The following is a 19,083-nucleotide window of genomic DNA, read 5'->3' as shown; positions in this document are numbered from 1 at the left end:
CCGTGAGTTTGCAATGCTGAGCTGAGGGATCACTATGTTGGGCTGAGAGGCCGCCATGCTGGGCTGAGAGGTTGCCGTGTTGGGTCAAGAGTTTGCCATACTGGGCTGAGAGATCACTATGCTGGGCCAAGAGGATGTCATGCTGGGTTGAGAGGTTGCCATGTTGGGTCAAGAGGCCACCATGCTGGTCCAAGATTGCCATGGCTGGGCCGGAAGGCTGCCATGTGGTGCTCAGAGACTGCCATGCTGGTCCGAGAAATCACCACATTGGGCTGAGAGATCGTCATGCTGGGCTGAGAGGCTGCTATGATGGACCAAGGGGCTAAGAGATCTCAATGTTGGACTGAGAAGCCACCATGCTGGGCGGAGACATCACCACGCTGGGCCGAGAGACTGCCATGCTGAGCTAAGAGGCAGGTCCTGGGTTGAGAGGCCACCTCTTGGGTCTGTTCTGAGGCTGTGAGTTGTAAAGCTGAGAGCTCTGAGGCAGCCAGGTCAGAGGCCATAGGATTGGAGGCCAGGGGCTCTGAGGTCAGGTGCTCAGAAGCCTGGAGGTTAGAGGCCAAAAGATCCTAAGATGGGAGATCAAAGGCCACAGGGTTGAAGGCAGGGAGGTTCGAAGTCAGGAGGTTGGAGCTTGAAGGTCCAAGGCTGGGAAGCTGGAGGCCAGAAATTCCTAGGCTGGGAGGTCCAAGACTGGGTTTTTGGAGGCCGGGAGTTCCAAAGCTGGGACGTCGGAGGCCGGGATGCCAGATGCCGGGATGTCAGAGGCCAGGCAGTTGGACAACAGAAGGTCAGAGCCTTGGAATTCCTAAGCTGGGAGATCAGAGGTCGGCAGGTCAAAGGCTGGGAATTCCTAGGCCAGAAGGATGGAGGCCGGAAGGCCAGAGGCTAGGGGGTCGGAGGCTAGGAGATTGGAGGATGCAAGTTCGGAGGCCGAAGTTCCGAGGCTGGCTTTGTTGGAACACAGCAGCAGGCCCAGGATGGAAATGTTAGTGTAAGAGCAATGAAGTTTATTGCGATGGCAAGTAAATGGAAGGTCAGGGTCATTCCTACAAATCGAGTAGTGGTGTTTCACAAAGTTGTTAAAGTATATTAACAACCCAAAGGTTGTTAATATACTTTAAACAAAAGGACATTAAAAATTACTGCAAAAGAAAAATAGTGAATTATATTACACTATATAAGAACTATTTGAAACAAGATCATTATTAATACCAGAAAGATATGTATAACCACTTTTCCCACAGCAATAATCTTACAGACATTTTAACCTCAAGGTAACTTCACCCATATCTCCATGTGAAAGCTTTTTGCTCAGCTTGCACACCTGTAATTGATTTCCTTTTCACTAAAGTGCTGTGCATTCATTAGATGTTATTTCCTTCAATTGATGTCTCTTTCTGATGTCTTTAAACAATTTGCTAACTCAGCTCTTTATTACTACACATCATGGGTTCTTTAAACTCATGTCTTCGACAGCCTTGTAGGTTGGCTTCCTCTCTGACACTTTCTCAGCTTTCTACTTCTGGAGATTTTCTATACAACTCAGGGTTTCTCTTCCAACCCTTCTCTACCTGTTATATAGACTGCTATTATAGTCAGACTGTTGGTCTGGAACCCATCTCTCTGAGGGAACTCGCTTTTCTCTCTCTGGTTTGTAAAACTCAAAACAGCAAAACCCTTAGCAATTACCTCCAATGTGGAGGCCTGATGAAGCCACGATATTCTGATTTCTTGGAAATGCTCTCTGTCCAAAATTACTTTCTGAACTTTAAAAAAAGTTTTGGACCTTTACAGATTCTAAAACTTTATCTATTTTGTCCTCTACTTTACAGCTTAATTTTCAAAATAATAATAATGGTGAGTCATTAGTGGCATTGTGTAAAGACAACAATCTCTCCATCAACATCAGCAAAATGAAGGAGCTGGTCATTGACTTCAGGAAGCAGTGTGTCTGTATCAATGGTGCCGAGGGGGAGATGGACAAGATCTTCTAGTTCCTGGAAGTGATGATCACCAACAATCTATGGTCCACCACACTGATGCAACAGTCAAGAAAGCACAACAATGTCTCTAATTACTCAGAGGCTAAGGAAATTTGCATGTCCACAAAGACTCTTACTAACGTTTATAGATGCATCATAGAAAGGATCCTGTCTGGATAGATCAGCGTGGTTTGGCAACTGTGCTTCCCAAGGCTGCAGGAAACTACAGAAAAATCACAAAACCAGCCTTCCTGTTGCTTGTATAGCACACAAAACAGTACTTTTCACTGTATCTCAGTATATGTGACAACAATCAATCAACCAATTAATAAATCAATCAATTCTCATCACAAATCCTCCAGAAACTGGTGAGGTCTAATCTTGTGGTCCCGAAGCAACTGGTCTTCAGGCTTTGGATTACTGAGTCTCCAACATTGCCAGATATTATCAGAAACAAAAACAGAAAGTTACTGGAAGAGCTCAGCAGGTCTGGCAGCATCTATGAAGAGAAATCAGAGTTAATGTTATAGGTTGAGTGACCCTTCCTTGGAACTGGTCCTACTAGAGCCCGTGAATAAGTCTGTTTATCCTGTCATCCTGCCAGATTATCTGTTTCACTTGTATATATATTAGTGTGTGACAAGTATGAATGTTTCACAGTTTCTTCCAGTGCTATAAAGTGCTGCTGTCTGTTAGTTAATACCACCAAGACCAGGAGGTTGTGAGACAACTAGGGCTGCAATTGCATTATGGCATAAGAGCACAGGGATGACTCAAAAGTCATGTTGAAGATCAGTTACTGGACTTGTTTAATGTGTTAAGGCTTTACCTACAACATCTGAATAGAAATCTTTCAGCTGGAGTGCTGTGTGTGAGCTCCGTTTACATGATGTAAAGGGCTTTACAAAGCAAAGTACTCCAGTGCTTATATCATCTTCTCCATCGACTTCTAAGATATACCAAAATGTAATGAGAAACATTTCATGGTTACCTTCATTGTCAATAACTTGTATTTGTCAAAGATTGTAATAATATATTTGTCAACCCTTATAATTGTTCATGTTTTGCTAAAAGGGAAATAGTTAAATTAATCATATTGTGTAGTCTTTGTATCAAGAAATATCATTGAAAAATTAACTGTCCTGAATTAGAACATACCTCTGAAAATAGTCTTCACATGTTTGATAAACCCTGTCATGAAACAAACCCATTGTTGCTACCAGTTGGGTTTTGACCTCGGCTGAGCAGGCGATGTAAAAACCCGAAAGGAAATAGTTTGAGACAGCCACCAATGCCTCTCTGGGCCAGCGACTGAACCAATCCATTGTGCAACCAGAGATCAGACCGGGGAACTTCAGTGCACGTGATCGAAACTTTTCACCAACCTAGCATCCAAAACATAAAGAGTAGTTGGATTAGAAATCAACAAACAAAACTCAACACATTGTGCAATAAAATATTCACCCTTCAGAAGCAAAGATAAAAATAAATGTACCCATATCTTGAACAACTGTTTCTGATTGTTTTACGTGAATGAATTCTATAATAACTTCATTAATAATTCTGATAAAATGCAATTTACTTGGATTATGTAAGCGCCACTATCAGCAGGTTCTGAATTCCCAACTTCCATGATATTGTGCTTTTGCTTTAATGATACTTTGCCTCAATTCATTAATGCTAGTAATCTAATCTAATTCATTAATGCTTGAAGAAAATAGATCAGATTTGTGTTAATTAGATCACACCAGAATGCTAGAGGTACATTGGATAATCCTTGAAAGTGAGAGAATAGTCCATGTTTGTTCCTCAAATTACAGGGAACATGCAAAATTTGTTCTGCTATTTTCAAAGATAGCTGCATGTAACGAAGAGTCCCCCATTGGTTAATGGCTGTGCATTTTAGCGAAAGGTCTGATATCATAATTGCAAAGAAGTGTTAAAGGAAATTTGTATCTCAGAAATGCAAAATGTTTCATGCAATGGCAGCAAGTGAGAAACCTTTTTTACTGCGCGAGGAATATAAGACAAGAAAACATCATTGAAAAATTGGGAGCTGGCCTTACAGAAGTGAAATTATGAGCCACCTTTATATACAAAAGACTGTAGATATTTGAATTTTTTTCTGAAAATGTTAGTTTATATCAATTTAATTGCTCACTATAAGTTGGAGATTTCTGTTAACCTGGTATAGTAAAGCAAGATTGGACAGAAGCATGTGTATGAAGATAGATGACAGATCAGTCATGGGGAAGAGTTGTAAAGTCTGCTGCTGTGGATTTGTAGGTGAGGAGGCCATAAAATTCTGAGGCTAACCTTCCACCATCCACTCACCTGTCTCTGAGCTGGCAATGATTTTACAGGAAATGGACAAGGCTGAGAACATCCCTCCTTCCCTCCCTCCGTAAGCTCGATTGAAATTCTTAAATGGCCAAATAGTGGTCACATAAGGACAACTTCCTATCTGGGCACAGTTATTCTGAGATGGGTAAGCCATGAGAAGCAGCAGTAGGCTCCCAATGACCTTTTTTGTGGAGTAGTGGGAAACATTATCATCGGAAAACTGATACTAATTACATTAAATTGTGGAATAGACTCAAAAAATTGAATCATGCACTTTGGTTCTGACAGCAATCTTCTCTGACGGAAAGATAGCAAATTGCAAAATTGACTCCATGATTTCTTCAACAAAGAGAAACTCAGTTAATGTTTGACCGTTAGATTTGATGAATTGCTTCTAGCCATGTTGTTCAGGAACACAATTTGACTATCAGGGACCAATCACAAAGAAATTGAAACATACTCTCAAAGAGGTAGAACTTAGACCATAAGACCAGTAGATACAGGGGCAGAAATTAGGCCATTCGGCCCATCGAGTCTACTCCACCATTCAATCATGGCTGATAAGCTTCTCAAACACATTCACCTGCTTTGTCCCCTTAACCCTTGATCTCATTGACAATTAAGAACCTATCTTATCTCCGTCTTAAATCTACTCCATGACCTGGACTCCACAGCCTTCTATGGCAGTGAATTCCATAGATTCACCACGCTCTGGTACAAGAAGTTTCTCCTTATCTCCATTCTAAAAGGTCTTCCCTTTACTCTAAGACTGTCCCTGCAGGTTCTAGTCTCTCCTACAAGTGGAAACACTTTCCCAACATTCACTCTGATCAGGCCATTCAGTATTCTGTCTGTTTCAATTAGATCATCTCTCATTCTTTAAAATTCCATCGAGTATAGTCCCAGAGTCAAAGAGTCATAGAAGTGTACAGTTTGGAAATGGACCCTTTAGTCCAACTCATCCACGCCGACCAGATATCCCAACCTAATCTAGTCCCATTTGTCAGCACTTGGCCCATATCCCTCTAAATTGTTACATAGAACATAGAACATTACAGCGCAGTACAGGCCCTTCGGCCCTCGATGTTGTGCCGACCTGTCATACCAATCTGAAGCCCATCTAACCTACACTATTCTATGTGCATTCATATATTTGTCCAATGACGACTTAAATGTACTTAAAGTTGGCGAATCTACTACCGTTACAGGCAAAGTATTCCATACCCTTACTGCTCTCTGACTAAAGAAACTACCTCTGACATCTGTCCTATATCTATCACCCCTCAATTTAAAGCTATGGCCCCTCGTGCTCGGCGTCATCATACTTGGGAAAAGGCTCTCCCTGACCACCCCATCTAACCCTCTGATTATCTTATATGTCTCTATTAAGTCACCTCTCAAGCTTCTTTCTAACGAAAACAGCCTCAAGTCCCTCAGCCTTTTCTCGTAAGACCTTCCCTCCATACCAGGCAACATCCTAGTAAATATTCTCTGCACCTTTTCCAAAGCTTCCACATCCTTCTTATAATGCGGTGACCAGAACTGTGCACAATACTACAAGTGTGGTCATACCAGATATTTGTACAGCTGTAGCATAACCTCATGGTTCTGGAACTCGATCCGTCTATTAATAAAAGCTAAAACACTGTATTCCTTCTTAACAACCCTGTGAACCTGGGTGGCAACTTTCAAGGATATGTGTACCTGGACACCGAGATCTCTCTGCTCATCTACACGACCAAGAATCTTACCGTTAGTCCAGTACTTTGCATTCCAGTTACTCCAACCAAAGTGAATCACCTCACACTTGTCCGCATCAGACTCCATTTGCCACCCCTCAGCCCAGCTCTGCAGCTTATATATGTTCTTATTCATATATCCATCCAGATGCATTTTAAATTGTACCAGCCTCCATCAATTCCTCTGGTAGCTCATTCCATATACGTACCACCCTCTGCATGAAAAAGTTGCCTCTTAGGACTCTTTCATATCTTTCCCTTCTCACCTTAAACCTATGCCCTCTAGTTCTGGACTCAGCCACTCCAGAGAAAAGACTTAGCTGCAAACTTAGCCAAAATGCCCTCAGTTCCTTCATCTCAATCATTAATGTATAAAGTGAAAAGTTGTGGTCCCGACACTGAGCTTTGCGAACACCATTTTTCACTGGCTGCCACCCTGAGAAGGATCCTTTTATAATGGGTCTCTACTTTCTGCCAAACAGCAAAGCTTCTATCCATACCAGCACTTTGCCTCTGACACCATGGGCCCTTATCTTACTCAATAGCCTCCTGTGAGGCATCTTGTCAAACTCTTGAATTCCAGGTAGATAACATCCATTGGCTCTCCTTGGTCTAACCTGCTCATTACTTTCTCAAAGAATTCTGATAGATCTGTCAGGCATGACCTCTCCTTGATGAAACCATGCTGACTTTGCCTTATTTTACCACACACTTCCAAGTATTCAGAAATCACATCCTTCATAATGGACTCCAAAATCTTACCCACAGCCAAGGTTAGGCTAATTGGTCTGTAATTTTCCATCTTTTGCCTTACTCCCTTCCCTGATTCTAGCATTTCCTGAAAGATCACCACTAATGCCTCCATTACCTTCTCAGCTGTCTCCCTTAGATCTCTGGGGTGTAGTCCATCTGGTTCAGGTGATTTATCCACCTTCAGGCCATTCAGGTTTTCTCGCACCTTCTCCCTGGTGAAGTCCACCATACTCAGCTCTGCTCACTCACTCTCTTGAAATTTTGGGATATTAGTCGTATCTTCCACCATGAAGACTGACACAAAGTAATTATTCAGTTCCCAGCCATTTCCATGTTTCCCAGTACTATCACCCTAGTGTCATTATCCAGCAGTCCAGTGTCTACTTTTGCATCTCTTTTTTATCTCTTTATATCTAAAGAAACTCTTACAGTCTTCCTTCATATTACTGGCCAGCTTACCCTCCTATTTAAACTTCTCCCTCCTTATTTGTTTTTTGTTGCCCTCTGTTGGTCTTTGTAACCTTCCCAATCCTCTGGTTTCCTACTGCCCTTCACCAAATTATATGCTTTCTCTTTTGCCTTTGTGCTATCCCTGACTTCTCTAGTCAGCCATGATTGCCCCATCCTCCCGGTACCACACTTCTATTTTGGCAAAATGAATCTCTGCTGTGTCTCCTGAATTACTCCCAGAAACTCCTGCCATTGCTGTTCCACTATCTTTCCTGCTAGGCTCCTTTTCCAGTCAATTCTACCCAGCTCCTCCTTCATGCCTCTGTAGGTCCTTTTATTCAGCTGTAATACTATTACATCCGATTCCAGCTTCTCCCTCTCACACTGCAAGTAAATTCAATCATATTTAATTAGCTTCTCGTTCAAAAGAAAACCAAATTAAAAACAAACACTGACGGGAGAGAAACAGAGGACGACATGAAGATTTTTCCTGGCTCTTTTTATAAAGTATTCATATAAATTGTCAAAAGTGGGTGGAACGCGAGATGCTTCTTTCTTCATCGGTGCAATCAGCGATTGAGTAATCTCATCGAGTTCATCCCGAGCAAATAAGTTAGACACCTGTTAAAAAAATCAGACAACAACTTAATTGTGTAGTATTACAAATTGTTCATTGTTTTTGGCACAGATTTCCGATTCCTGACAGTTATTTTGCCACAATTAATCAAACACTGTGTTGTATGAAGTTATCAATACAGTGGATGTACATGGATTGAGTAAGTGTCTGGGCTTAGAGTGTAATACCCAGCAGATGAAAAAAATTGGTAGAGTATAAATATACTGTGTTTTGGCATGGACAGAGCATAAACCGAGGCAGAAACCAGGTCCACAATGTTCGGCACAATTTAAAATCGGTAAATATTTGGGGGCAGGTGTCCCAGTTTGTCACTGAATAACTATGGAGTTATGCTTGACCATCCCTCAGCTATTGCAGAAATTAGCTCCAGGCTGCTCCTAATGGACTCAGAACCAGGTTAGGAGAAGTATGCATATGCTGCAAAAGGAAGCATTCAGCCAAGTTGACTGTTTAAAACAGGGTTGTCAATTTATGTTGGACAAATTCTTGGTCTTCATTACATAAATCTAATAACCAACCTTTACACTTACAAACAAAATCAGAAATTGCTCGTAAAGCTCAGAAGGTCTGGCAGCATTTGTGAAGAGAAATCAATGTTAATGTTTTAGGAGAAGGAAAAGATTGGAAAAGGAGCCTAGCAGGAAAGATAGTGGGACAGCAATGGTAGGAGTTTCTGGGAGTAATTCAGGAGACACAGCAGAGATTCATTAATGTTAATCTTGTTTCAGTAAGATTAGGGAGGGTGGTAAAAAAGGAGGGGGGGGTGGCATTGCTAATTAGAAATGGTATAACGGCTGCAGAAAGGAAGTTTGAGGGGGATCTGCCTTTGGAGGTAGTATGGGCTGAAGTCAGAAATAGGAAAGGTGCAGTCACCTTGTTGGGTGTTTACTATAGGCCCCCCAATAGCAGCAGAGATGTGGAGAAACAGATTGGGAAACAGATTTTGGAAAGGTGCAGAAGCCACAGGGTCGCAGTCATGGGCGACTTCAACTTCCCAAATATTGATTGGAAGCTCTTTAGATCAAGTAGATTGGATAGGGCGGTGTTTGTGCAGTGTGTCCAGGAAGCTTTTCTAACTCAGTATGTAGATTGTCCAACCAGAGGGGAGGCCATATTGGATTTGGTACTCGGTAATGAACCGGGACAAGTGATGGGCTTGTTAGTGGGTGAACATTTTGGTGATGGTGACCACAATTCTGTGACTTTCACCTTGGTTATGGAGAGAGATAAGTGCACACAACAGGGTAGATTTTACAATTGGGGGAAGGGAAATTACGATGCTGTAAGACAGGATTTGAGGAGCATAAGTTGGGAGCATAGGCTGTCAGGGAAGGGTGTGGTGGAAATGTGGAACTTTTTCAAGGAGCAGATACAACGTGTCCTTGATATGTATGTACCTATCAGGCAGGAAAGAAATGGTCGTGTGAGGGAGCCTTGGTTGATGAGGGAGGTTGAATGTCTAGTAAAGAGGAAGAAGGAGGCTTACATAAGGTTGAGGAAACAGGGTTCAGACAGAGCAGTGGAGGGATACAGGATAGCCAGAAGGGACCTGAAGAAAGGGATTAGGAGAGCTAAGAGAGGCCATGAAAAATCCTTGGCGGATAGGATCAAGGATAACCCCAAGGCATTTTATGCGTATGTGAGAAACATGAGAATGACAAGAACGAGGGTAGGTCCGATCAAGGACAGTAGTGGGAGATTGTGTATTGAGTCGGAAGAGATAGGAGAAGTCTTGAATGAGTACTTTTCTTCAGTATTTACGAACGAGAGGGACCGTATTGTTGAAGAGGAGAGTGTGAAACGGACTGGTAAGCTAGAAGAGATACTTGTTAGGAAGGAAGATGTGTTGGACATTTTGAGCAACTTGAGGATAGACAAGTCCCCCGGGCCTGATGGGATATATCCTAGGATTATGTGGGAAGCAAGAGAGGAAATTGCAGTACTGTTGGCAATGATCTTTTCGTCTTCACTGTCAACGGGGGTGGTACCAGGGGACTGGAGAGGAGCGAATATTGTGCCCCTGTTCAAAAAAGGGAATAGGGAATTATAGGCCAGTTAGTCTTACTTCTGTGGTAGGCAAAGTAATGGAAAGGATACTGAGGGATAGGATTTATGAGTATCTGGAAAGACACTGCTTGATTAGGGACAGTCAGCACGGATTTGTGAAGGGTAGGTCTTGCCTTACAAGTCTTATTGAATTCTTTGAGGAGGTGACCAAGCATGTGGATGAGGGTAGAGCAGTGGATGTAGTGTACATGGATTTTAGTAAGGCATTTGATAAGGTTCCCCATGGTAGGCTTATGCGGAAAGTCAGGAGGCATGGGATAGAGGGAAATTTGGCCAATTGGATAGAAAACTGGCTAACCGGTCTAAGTCAGAGAGTGGTGGTAGATGGTAAATATTCAGCCTGGAGCCCAGTTACAAGTGGAGTTCTGCAGGGATCAGTTCTGGATCCTCTGCTGTTTGTAATGTTTATTAATGACTTGGATGAGGGAGTCGAAGGGTGGGTCAGTAAATTTGCAGATGATACGAAGATTGGTGGAGTTGTGGACAGTGAGGAGGGCTGTTGTTGGCTGCAAAGGGACTTAGATATGATGCAGAGCTGGGCTGAGGAGTGGCAGATGGAGTTCAACCCTGCCAAGTGTGAGGTTGTCCATTTTGGAAGAACAAATAAGAATGCGGAATACAGGGTTAACGGTAGGGTTCTTAGTCAGGTGGAGGAACAGAGGGATCTTGGGGTCTATGTACATAGATCTTTGAAAGTTGCCACTCAGGTGGATAGAGCTTGTAAGAAGGCCTATGGTGTATTAGCATTCATTAGCAGAGGGATTGAATTCAAGAGTCGTGAAGTGATGTTGCAGCTGTACAGGACTTTGGTTAGGCCACATTTGGAGTACTGTGTGCAGTTCTGGTCGCCTCACTTTAGGAAAGATGTGGAAGCTTTGGAGAGGGTGCAGAGAAGATTTACCAGGATGTTGCCTGGAATGGAGAATAGGTCGTACGAGGATAGGTTGAGAGTTCTCAGCCTTTTCTCGTTGGAACGGCGAAGGATGAGGGGTGACTTGATAGAGGTTTATAAGATGATCAGGGGAATAGATAGAGTAGACAGTCAGAAACATTTTCCCCGGGTACAACAGAGTGTTACAAGGGGACATAAATTTAAGGTGAAGGGTGGAAGGTATAGGGGAGATGTAAGGGGTGGGTTCTTTACCCAGAGAGTGGTGGGGGCATGGAATGCGCTGCCCGTGGGAGTGGTAGAGTCATAATCATTGGCGACCTTTAAGCGGCAATTGGATAGATGCATGGATGGGTACTTAATCTAGGATAGATGTTCAGCACAACATCGTGGGCCGAAGGGCCTGTTCTGTGCTGTATTGTTCTATGTTCTATGTTCTATGTTCTATATGTTTTGGGTCTGGTGACTATCCCTCAGAATGGATGGTAGCTTGGAAGATGTTGGTTTATGTGCAGAAAGGGGCAAGAAGTAAATGATAGGTAGGGATAGAGCCCAAAGAGACAGAAGAGCAGTTGGACAAAGGAGTTGATAACAATCTGGCTAGGAGGGTGTATAGCTGTTAATGGAGACAGTTAGTAGCTAACAATAGGTAATGTGTAATGGCAGACTATGTGACAGCAAGGCCTGGTGTGTGCGGTCGGGGGCAAGGACACGGGTGCGTTCAGGAGTCCGGAGGGCTGTAGAGTTCCCAAGTGGAAAATGAAGTGCTGTTCTTCCAGCTTGCACTGAGCCTCACTGGACAGAGATGTTGGACAAGGAACAAGGTGGTGTGTTTAAGTGGCAGGAAGCTCTGGGTCTTTTTTACAGGCAGAACGTAGATATTATGCAAAGCGATCACCCAGTCTATGCTATGTTTCCCTAATGTCCACATTGTGAGTGGCAATTGCAGTAGACTAGATTGTGGGAAGTACAGGTAAAGCACTTCATATTCCACTCTTGATCAACAATCTGCCATTTCCTGCTGTACATCTTATTCCCATAGTGACTGGATACTGAACAAACTCTTTGGTTGCAACCTCCTATGGTGTCCAGCCTGGATGCTCGGTCATATGGATACGTTTTTAAAACCAAAATAATGTGTTTCTGTGGCCACAGTTGATGCCATCTTGGAAGTAAGTTAAAGTATGGGCTGCAAGTATGTTGAGCAAGCAGCAAGATGTCAGCCATCATGGGGTGAGGAATTCTCTCTGGAAATCTTGTTTCAATGCTGTACCCACAACCTTCTTTTAACTTTACATTACTCAAATTTGTTCAATGTCAGAAAGGCCCCAAGCCACCACTATCATCACTAATAGTATTGAAAGGGATTGTCACTCACTTTCATATCTGTTACCAACTGAGTTCTAACAGCACTTGCTTTGTTAGTTTAAGCGTTTATATCATATGGACTAATGTGGCACATAGTGAAGGCCTTTGTTTCCCTTTCAAGAGTTCTGTTTCCATGTCATGAGCACTGATGGTCAAAAAATAGTTAGCAAAGTAAGTTGTGAGGAGGACATAAAAAGATGTGAAGGAATATAAACATAAGTAGGCAAATACTTGGCAGATGGAGTGTAATGCAGGGAAACATATGGTTGCTCACATTTCTCGGTAAAATTGTGTTGGTAGTGTCTGGAACATTGTCTGTAACGTATGATTCTGTGAAAATGATGTCATGCTGTGGCTTGACTAGTCTGTGACAGCTTTCCTAATTTTGAAACTAGTCCCCAGCTGTTAGTGAGGACGACTTTGCAGGGTCAACAGGGCTGTTTCAGCTGTTGTCTTTTCTGGTACCAAGCTCGACGTCAGGTGATTCGTCCAGTTTCATATCTTTGAGATTTTGTCATGATTGATGCAACCGAATAGCTTGCTAAGCTATTTCAGAGGGTAACTAAGAGTCAACTATGTTGCTGTAGGTCTGGAATCACATGTAGGCCAGACCAGGTGAGGTTAGTAGATTTCCTTCCCTGAAGAACATCAGTGAACCGGATGGGTTTCTGACAATTGGCAATGGTTTCATGGTCATCAGCAGATTCTTAATTCTACATTTTTTTAAAACATTGAATTCAAATTCTGCCAACTGCCATGGTGGGAATTGATCACAGGTCCTTAGAACATGAGCTGTGTCTCTGGATTAACAGTCTAGTGACAATGCCACTAGGCCACCACCTTCTGGTGTTGAATGGGAAATTGCAGATAGTAGTGTTTCCATGGATTGCTTTCTGGCTGATACAAATTGCAGTCTTCGCTGTCAAATAATGGAGTGAGGTGCTTAATTGCATATTGCCAATGGTACACTCCTGCCACTGAACATCAGGTGTGAAAGGAATGAATGTTGAAGGCTGCCAATGGAGTGCCAGCCAAGGGGCTGCTTTATCTTGGAGGATGTCAAGGTTTGGTTCTTGAATGTTGTTGGAGCTGTACACATCCAGGAAAGTGGGGAGCATTGCATCACACCTCTGACCTGTCACTTGTAGATGGGACTGGGGAGAGCAGATGTGCATTATTTTCCTCAGAATTCCTATCCTCAGGCCTGGTTTTATAGATGTTAAGGTTATGTGATTGGCACAGTTCAGTTTCTGGTCAATGATAATAACCTCATGGAGTGTTAATAATGGGAGATTCTGCGATGGAATACAATGGGATATCTGAGGACATAGTTAGATTCTCTCTTGTTTTAAACTGATATTGTCTGGCACTTCTGTATTATGAACATTGTCTGGGTAGCCCAGATACTGCACAGGTCTTGCTGCATTTTGACAAAAAACACTTCAATGGTGCTGAATATCATGCAATTGTTACAAACAACCCCACTTCTGACCTTTATGAAGGATGGAAGGTCAATGATGAAGCAGCTGAGGATAATCGGGCTTGGGAATTGAAATTGAGGAAACATGCAGAGATATCCTAGGACTGAGAAAAATGACTTCCAATGACCACAAGCATCTTTCTTTGTACGATATAGTTCCAATCAGTGGACAGGATTTCCATTTACTCCAGCTTTATTAAAGCTCCTTAAGACTCTCTCCCTCCTTTCTCTAACATTTACTAACATTCATTCCAGAGTTGCAAGAAGTTTTGAAAGATGTCTAACATCAAGAGTGGCAGCACTACTCCTAATTGAGCTGGTTAGGTCTGAAAGGACAGCTGCTAGACTGTGTTTGTGGCAGGGGGTGAGAGAAGCAACAAGAGGGAAAGATATACTTGACCTCATCTTTACCGATCTACCAGTTGCAGATGTATCCATCCATGACAGTATCAGTAAGACCAACAACCGCACAATCCTTACTGAGTCACGCTTTCACTCTGAAAATAACCACCACTGTGTTGTGTAGCACTATCACTGTGCTGAATGGGACAGGTTTCAAACCCAAGACTGGGTATCCATGAGGTTTGTGGGCCATCAGCAGTAGAAGAATAGTATCCCAGACAATCTATAACCTCATGGCCCAGCATATACCCCACTCAACCATTACCATCAAGGCATGAGATCAACCCTGGTTCAATGGAGAGTGCAGGAAGGCATGCCATGAGCAGCGTCAGGCATACCTGAAAATGAGGTGTCAGTATGGTGAAGCTATCAAACAGGAATACCTGTACGCCAAACAACATAAGCAACAAGTGATAGACAGAGCAAAGTCATCCTATAACCAACAGATCAGATCTAAGCTCTACAGTCCTGTCACATCTAGTTGTGAATAGTGGTGGATGATTAAACAACACACTGGAGGAGATCCACAAATATTCATATCCTTGATGATGGAAGAGCCGAGCACATTAATGCAAAAGATAAGGCTGAAGCTTTTGCAGCAATCTTCAGCAAAAAGAGCCAAGTGGATGATTTATCTCTGCCTCTGCTAATGGTTCCCACCATTATAGATACCAGCCTTCAACCAATTCGATTCACTCCACGTGATATCGAGAAACATTTGGGGGCACTGTGTACTGCAAAGGCTACAGGCCCTGACAATATTCTGGTAATAGTACTGAAGACTTGTGCTCTAGAACTTGATGCTCCCCTCACCAAGCTCTCCCAGTATAGTTACAACACTGGCATTTGCCCAACAATGTGGATAATTGCCCAAATATGCTCTGTGCACGAAAACCAGGACAAATCCAATCCAGACAAGTACTGCACCATCAGTCTATGCTTAGTCATGTGACGGAAGGTGTTATCAACAGTGCAATCAAGCAGCACTTGCTCAGCAATAACCTGCTCAGTGATGCTCAGTATGAGTTCTGCCAGGGCCACTCAGCTCCTGACCTCACTACAGCCTTCGTTCAAACGTAGACAAAAGAGCTGAATTCCAGAGGGGAGGGGAGTGTGACAGCATTTGACATCAGGCTACATTTGACCAAGTGTAGCATCAAGGAGCCCTAGCAAAACTGAAATTAATGGATATCAGGGGCAATTTCTCCACTGGCTGGAGTCATAACTGACACATAGGAAAATGGTTGTGATTGTTGGAAGTCAGTCATCTCAGCTGCAGGACATCACTGCAGGAGTTCCTTAGAGTAGTGTCCTCAGCAAACCATCTTCAGCTGCTTCTTCAATGATCTTCCCTCCAATATAAGGTTAGAAGTAGGGATATTTGTGATGACTGTACAATGTTTAGCACCATTTGTTACTCGTCAAACATTGAAGCAGTTTGTGTCCAAATGCAACAAGATTTGGACAATATCCAGGTTAGAAACCATAATAAAACATGGGATGGGAACAGTTAGAAAATGATGGTAGGTTTGGATAGAGTGAACATGGGTTTATGAAAGGGAGAGGATTACGTTTAACAAACCTATTGAGTATTTTGACAATGTTACTTCTAGTACAGCACAATAAAGTGGCAATAACATTCATGCCACACAAATGCCAGGCTATGATTATCAACAATAAGAGGCAATCTAACCAACATTCCTTGAAATTCAATACTGTTACTATCATTGAATTCCTGACTATCGACATGCTGGAAAATTGTTATTGACCAGAAACTTAACTTGATTCACCACGTAAATACAGTGGCTACAAGAGCAGGTCAGAGGCAAGGAATTCTCTGGCGAGTAACTCACCTCCTGATACCCCAAAGTCTGTCCATCATTTACAAGGCACAAGTCAGGAGTGTGATGGAATACTCCCCACTTGCCTGATGGATGCAGCCCCAACAACACTCAAGAAGCTTGACACCATCCAGGACAAAGCAGCCCAGTTGATTGGCACCACTCCACAAGCATCCACCCCCTCCACTGCCGACACTTCGTAGCAGCAGTTTACTTACAAAATGCACTGCAGAAATTCACTGCCAGATTCTCAGGCAGCACGTTCCAATCTCAGGACCACTTCCAACTGGAGGGACAAAGGCAGCAGATACATTGGAACACCACCACTGTCAAGTTTCCTTCCAAACCACTCACCATCCTGACTTGGAAATATATCGCCATTCCTTTCCTGTCGTTTGGTCAAAATCTTAAAAATCCCTCCCCAATGACATCTTGGGGCAAACTGTTGCATGTGAACTGTTGCGGTTCTGGAAACCCATCACCTTCGAAAAGGCAACTAGGGATAGGCAATAAATGCTGGCCAGCTAGCGACACCCACATCATACAAATGGATAATAAAAAAAGTTAGCTGCAAATGTGTTGCTGGTCAAAGCACAGCAGGCCAGGCAGCATCTCAGGAATAGAGAATTCGACGTTTCGAGCATAAGCCCTTCATCAGGAATAAGAGAGAGAGAGCCAAGCAGGCTAAGATAAAAGGTAGGGAGGAGGGACTAGGGGGAGGGGCGATGGAGGTGGGATAGGTGGAAGGAGGTCAAGGTGAGGGTGATAGGTCGGAGTGGGGTGGGGGCGGCCCCCACCCCACTCCGACCTATCACCCTCACCTTGACCTCCTTCCACCTATCCCACCTCCATCGCCCCTCCCCCTAGTCCCTCCTCCCTACCTTTTACCTTAGCCTGCTTGGCTCTCTCTCTCTTATTCCTGATGAAGGGCTTATGCTCGAAACGTCGAATTCTCTATTCCTGAGATGCTGCCTGGCCTGCTGTGCTTTGACCAGCAACACATTTGCAGCTGTGATCTCCAGCATCTGCAGACCTCATTTTTTACTTAAATAAAAAAAGTTACTCGTGATCCTGACAGTGAATGAATAGCAATATACATTCAAGTCAGAGCGGTACAGCAAGTACTGGCCTAGATCCAGTGAACAAATATTAAAGATCTGCTGGCCTAACATGAGTAATTGGGGAAAATGCTAGAAACTATAATAAAAGATGGGATAAGAACAGTTGGAAAATGAAGGTAGGATTGGATAGAGTGAACATGGGTTATGAAAGGGCGATTATGTTTAACAAACCTATTGAGTATTTTGACAATGTTACTTCTAGTACAGCACAATAAAGTATATATCATTCGTGCTAACATCATTTGGGATTTGGATTTTTAAAAAAAGGACAAATAGATTTTGGTTAGTTTTGTAAAGGTGTTTTTCTTTTAAATCAGAAAAACATTTGAAATATCTAAATGCATCATTTGAAGAAGGTATGTGACTTTAGTCAAGGCTCCTTCTGGAATCTGAAAATATGTTGCTGGAAAAGCACAGCAGGTCAGGCAGCATCCAAGGACCAGGAGAATCAACGTTTCGGGCATGAGCCCTTCTTCAGGAATGGAATCTGTCTTGTTCAGGTTTACCATCAGCACGGATCATAACAATGATAAAGTGATGATATTGAAATTGAATCTTCGGAAGGCTTTTGACAAGATTCCATGCAAGAGTTAATAAAAATAAAATTATACCATAATAATCCTGAATGTACAAGGTATCATGCTAACAACCAATTTAGGATTGCCCGCTAGGCTCACATGCATGTACTGGAAACTACATATAGTATTTGCAGACAGAAAGAACATGCATAGGTGTGCATCTGTTTCAATTCAACAAAATCAGTGACAGACACTTATCTCTTCAGTTATCAGGAATGGGTATTGAGTTTGGAGGCAAGTGTTGAAATATGTAATATGTACCTCTCCTGAAGAAAGTACATTGTTGAGATACTCAAGAAAGGACTCTTCCTTGATTTCATTATCGGTGAATATAAAAGTGATTCCTTTGCCTTCTGCCCCAGCTGTTCTGTACAATATCTTCAAGTCATCCATTAGATTGCCAACATTGTACGCTCTGAAATAAATAATAAAATTATGGATATTATAATGAATCCAAAAACTTACAGAAATGGCTAATTTGAACATAGGAAAATACATAAAGTTACCTTCTCAATACTTTGGTCAAACCAGTGAGTTTAAAAAGTTTTAAAAATTGAATTTGAGAGCATTAGGACAAGGCTTATTTAGATTAAATAAAAGACTGGAGGAGCAAGTCAGAGTTGCTTGGAAGGGATGTCTAGCATGTGAGTCAGTAGAGCAGCAACGGCATGAATTTCTGGCATAATTCGGGAGACATAGGAAGAAGAAACATATGAAGGTGAGGATGAAGCAACCATGGTTAACAAAGGATATCAGGAACCGCTAAAAAGGTTAGGAAAAAGTACACAATGTGGTCAAGCTTAATAGGAAGCTGGAGGAATAGGAAAACTTTACAAACCAGCAGAGCATAACCAAAAAAAAGCAATAAGATTGGGGGGTGCAGGGAGGAGAATGTGAAATGTAATGTTAAGCTAGCTAGTATAGAAAATAAGATTGCAAGGGATTTCTTTTTAGATATATAAAAGGCAACAGAGGCACTAAAGTAGGTATTGGCCAGCTAGTAAAGGAGGCTGGAGAACTAGTATTGGGGAATAAAGAAACAGTGGAGGAACTGAATAGATCCTTTGCATCAGTCTTCATGGTGGAAGACACCAGTAACTGACCAGAACTTTAATAAAGTCAGGGGGCAGAAGTGAGTGAAATGGCCATTTAAGAAGATGCTGGGGAAGCCGAAAGGTCTGAAGTTGGATAAATCACCCAAATCACACTCTAAGGGTTTCATGGAGATAGCTGAGAAGATTGCAGAGGCATTGGTAGTGATCTTTCAGAAATCACCAGAGTCAGCTAGGGTCCCAGAGAACTTGAAAATGGCTATTGCAACCCCTGTTACAAGGTGGGAGGCAGAAGACAGGAAATTACAGGCCAGTCAGCTTGACCATTCCTTCGTCTACCCAATTGCTGCTATCACCCGCTTGGCTCCATCTCCA

The 19,083-nt window shown here is 42.7% G+C and overlaps 1 protein-coding gene across 1 annotated transcript in view; it reads right to left on the bottom strand.

Moving 5' to 3' along the window:
- The window catches only part of LOC132834281 (dynein axonemal heavy chain 8-like), a 1,170,382-nt gene that overhangs the window by 223,019 nt on the left and 928,280 nt on the right, over nt 1–19,083 (bottom strand). Inside the window, exons 62-64 of the mRNA XM_060853001.1 lie at nt 17,918–18,071; nt 7,730–7,894; nt 3,147–3,373 (exon numbers count right to left, since the gene is read on the bottom strand). Of these exons, the coding sequence (XP_060708984.1) occupies nt 3,147–3,373; nt 7,730–7,894; nt 17,918–18,071 (546 nt within the window). The remainder of the gene's footprint in view (nt 1–3,146; nt 3,374–7,729; nt 7,895–17,917; nt 18,072–19,083) is intronic.

The sequence above is a fragment of the Hemiscyllium ocellatum genome, chromosome 3, assembly GCF_020745735.1.
Source record: "Hemiscyllium ocellatum isolate sHemOce1 chromosome 3, sHemOce1.pat.X.cur, whole genome shotgun sequence".
NCBI classification, from domain to species: domain Eukaryota; kingdom Metazoa; phylum Chordata; class Chondrichthyes; order Orectolobiformes; family Hemiscylliidae; genus Hemiscyllium; species Hemiscyllium ocellatum.
This window is presented reverse-complemented; position numbering and strand designations above follow the sequence as displayed.